Genomic DNA, 3,296 nt, shown 5'->3' with positions numbered 1-3,296 from the left:
AGATAGATAAATAGATAGATATACATACAAATGTATATATTCATCCATAAATACTTATGTATACATATATTACATGTTTATATATAAGTAGATATATATATATATATATATATATATATATTGGAATTAAAATACAATAATGATTTAATTTAGTTTTTGATAGCTAGTAGTCTGTCATAATGTATGTATGTATGTATGCACACCTTAAATCTCTGGCAGAAAGTTTGGGCGAATAATTAGATTTTGAAGAAGGTATTTCGTTTTGAAAAAGTAAGATATTTTACATACAATAAATATAAATTAATTGATTTTGGATTAATTTGGTTTTGATTATTAATTCATCCTTCTAGTCCACATATATATATCTTCGTTGTTGCATTTCAACCTCAACAAAATGAGAATGATAAAATGGATTTTGATCACTATTGGATTGCTGTTGGCTTTGCAACCGCTTCAAAAACTCCCTGACGCCCTTCTGACGAGAGCCAAGAAATTCCCGATGTTCAGGAGGTATGTTTCTCCAGGGGCGCGCATGCAGCCTGATGAGGATCTACAAAAGAGGAATGAAGAAGAATTCCGGATTCTGAATGAGGAACACCAGCTTCAACTGGAGCGGCTGAAGGAAGACGAAAGAGGTCCGCTGGAGAAAAAGAAAATGGAGAAGCCTCAAGAATTCCGGAAGAAATTCTTCAATGGTTTCATTCCCTTCATTAACAGAGAGGATCTTATGAAGGACATCACTCACGTTCGAGTTCTGGGGAAAGGTGGAAACGCAAGGGCAGACTTGGTATTATACAAGAGGACGTTATGTGTACTCAAAACCTTCTTCCGAGGAAGGATTGATGAGGAAGAGGTGAAGATAATGCTTCATTTGGATGGGGCCGGAGGAGCTCCCAGGATACTGGCCGTGACGGAACGGGAGTTTTTATGCACGTATGCAGGAAATAAGACGTTATATGAATTAATCCACGACGAATCTCAGGATCAAGAATTTCTCCTGGGAGGCATTGCGCAGATCAGTGAGTGTGTACGGGAAATCCACGCGAAGGGGGTTATCCACAATGATATCAAGGAGGATAATGTAGTCTACGACACGTTCAGCAAGAGATTCAGCGTGATCGACTTCGGGCTGGGCACTTATACAGGAGAAGTACTGTGGAAAGACGGCACGGCCATCGACAGCAAGAAATTCCAGTGGATGGCCCCAGAGATTAAGAGGGGCGGGAAGTCGACTCCAAAAAGCGACATCTACTCTTTGGGAGTCCTGTTAGGAAATGTCATCTTCGAGTTCGAAACTCCCAACGCCGTTGCTCAACCTCTTGTTGGTCGAGCAATATCCGAGAGAGTGGAAGATCGCCCTTCTCTGGAGGAGTTCATTGTTGTCATGAAAATGACGCAAAGGTCTCGTTATTATGAACGTAAGGCCAGAGATTTTTTTGGTATTAGGTAAACAATGTTTTGTTAATAAGCTTATTTTTTTAGTTAGAAGGAAAATGTAATTTTTTTAATAACAACTATGAAATTGAATTGCGTATTATTATCCCTAACTTTCTTACATTTCTAGTTGGAATTTTATAAATTGTTATATATATATATATATATATATATATATATATATATATATATATATATATATATATATATATATATATATATATATATGCATGATTTGTCTAATGTCTATATAATGAAGTTTATAGCTGTTTGCTTGTAGTTTTAAGAAAATCTCCAACCATTTGAAGAATACATATTATTTACATTGTGAGTTGACTGGAACAGTTTAATTCTTAATGGAGGTAGAATAAAAAATGTAAGTGAGGTATCAGTACAATATTCAAAGGACATTTGAGCGTCCTGGATAATTCCATTTGTATTCAATCTATATTAAATGTAGATATGTGCGTTTTCTGAAATATTCTAGATAATAATTAATGCAAAAAAGAAATTTTAATATTACGAGGATTATATCTTTCAACTTTCAACTACAAATGGTAGATTGGCAGACGTGAATTGAAATTTTCTAAGGAATTAAGGAATCGAGAGTTTTCGAGTGCAGGCCAAGATCGTCAGTTAGAATAATGAGGACATATCCTTGTACGTGCATACATAAATATACATATATACATACATACACACACATATATATATATGTATGTATACACAAACACGAGTACATACATATAAAGTATATACATATATATACATATGTATATGTGTATATATATATATATATATATATATATATATATATATATATATATATATATATATAGGTATATAAGCATATATATATATGTTACAGTGAATCTGTATAATCAGGGAATATATATATTCTCTCATATTTTCAGGGAATGTGCATAATGTCTGATTCACTCAGAGGATATGTATATTCCCTGAAATTTTTAGTGAATATACATATTCTCTGATTATTCGGCCTTATTTTTATACAGATTCCCTGAATCGTGTTTGGTATGAAAGAACAATGAAATAAATAGCTGAAACGATAAACAAAGCCTTGTTTTCACAATGTAAACTTTTATGGTATGGTAGAATAATGGAATAAATGACTAAAAACAGTAATACACTTCTGTAATATTTTATTTATCACATTAAACACTTGGATGTAACAAAATTTATTATGAACAGAAAATAAAACTTGTCTGTCACAAAATTTATTATGAACAGAAAATAAAACTTGTCTGTGACAAAATACTCATTTGAAATAAAACTAGTAAAAAAATAATAAGGATCGTTCTAATATTTAGAACGAAGCCTTGTTTTCACAATGCAAACTTGCATGACATCGTGAGTTGCATTTAACTTTTAGCTTAAAACATTTATATCGATTTGTTTGACAACTTTTGAACCAGCACAGTTGCATTTGGCGAAACCTTGACCATCTGACTTCGACTCTTGCTGCACAGCAGTTCGAAGAGAAACAATCGTATCGGTTGTCACATGGTCTTTTAAATACAGTTCATACGTACATAAATCAAACTGATTCCTGGTATATTTCCCACTCAGTATACCACTCTTCACTGCAATCGTGTAATTGTCATTTTCGTCAATATCCATAATCATTCCCATGATATTCCTTGGATCCCCACGACCCCTATCCACCATTGGTATCGGAATCGTTACATTGTTCCCGACGTTTCCACGGTCCATAATACGACGACTTCGTTTAACCATATGTTCAGCTTGTGAAAGCTGTGCTTCGCACGCACGTTTTCGCTGAGAGGTAATATTCTTTTGACGAACGGAGAGTGGTGATGTTGGTTCGACAGCAGGTGGTT

At 34.0% G+C, this 3,296-nt stretch overlaps 1 protein-coding gene across 1 annotated transcript; it reads left to right on the top strand.

Moving 5' to 3' along the window:
- Nucleotides 1–397: 397 nt before the first annotated feature.
- On the top strand, nucleotides 398–1,507 carry LOC137614371 (uncharacterized). Its single transcript, XM_068344160.1, has one exon. The coding sequence runs from the start codon at nucleotides 401–403 to the stop codon at nucleotides 1,448–1,450; it is 1,050 nt and encodes a 349-aa protein (XP_068200261.1). The 5' UTR covers nucleotides 398–400; the 3' UTR covers nucleotides 1,451–1,507.
- Nucleotides 1,508–3,296: the final 1,789 nt, after the last annotated feature.

This window comes from Palaemon carinicauda, chromosome 20, assembly GCF_036898095.1.
Source record: "Palaemon carinicauda isolate YSFRI2023 chromosome 20, ASM3689809v2, whole genome shotgun sequence".
NCBI classification, from domain to species: Eukaryota; Metazoa; Arthropoda; class Malacostraca; order Decapoda; family Palaemonidae; genus Palaemon; species Palaemon carinicauda.
Note: the sequence above shows the minus strand (reverse complement) of the source record. Positions and strands in the feature narration are given on the sequence as shown.

Coding starts and splice junctions, on each gene's coding strand:
- LOC137614371 (XM_068344160.1), top strand. CDS start 401: ATGATAAAATGGATTTTGATCACTATTGGATTGCTGTTGGCTTTGCAA.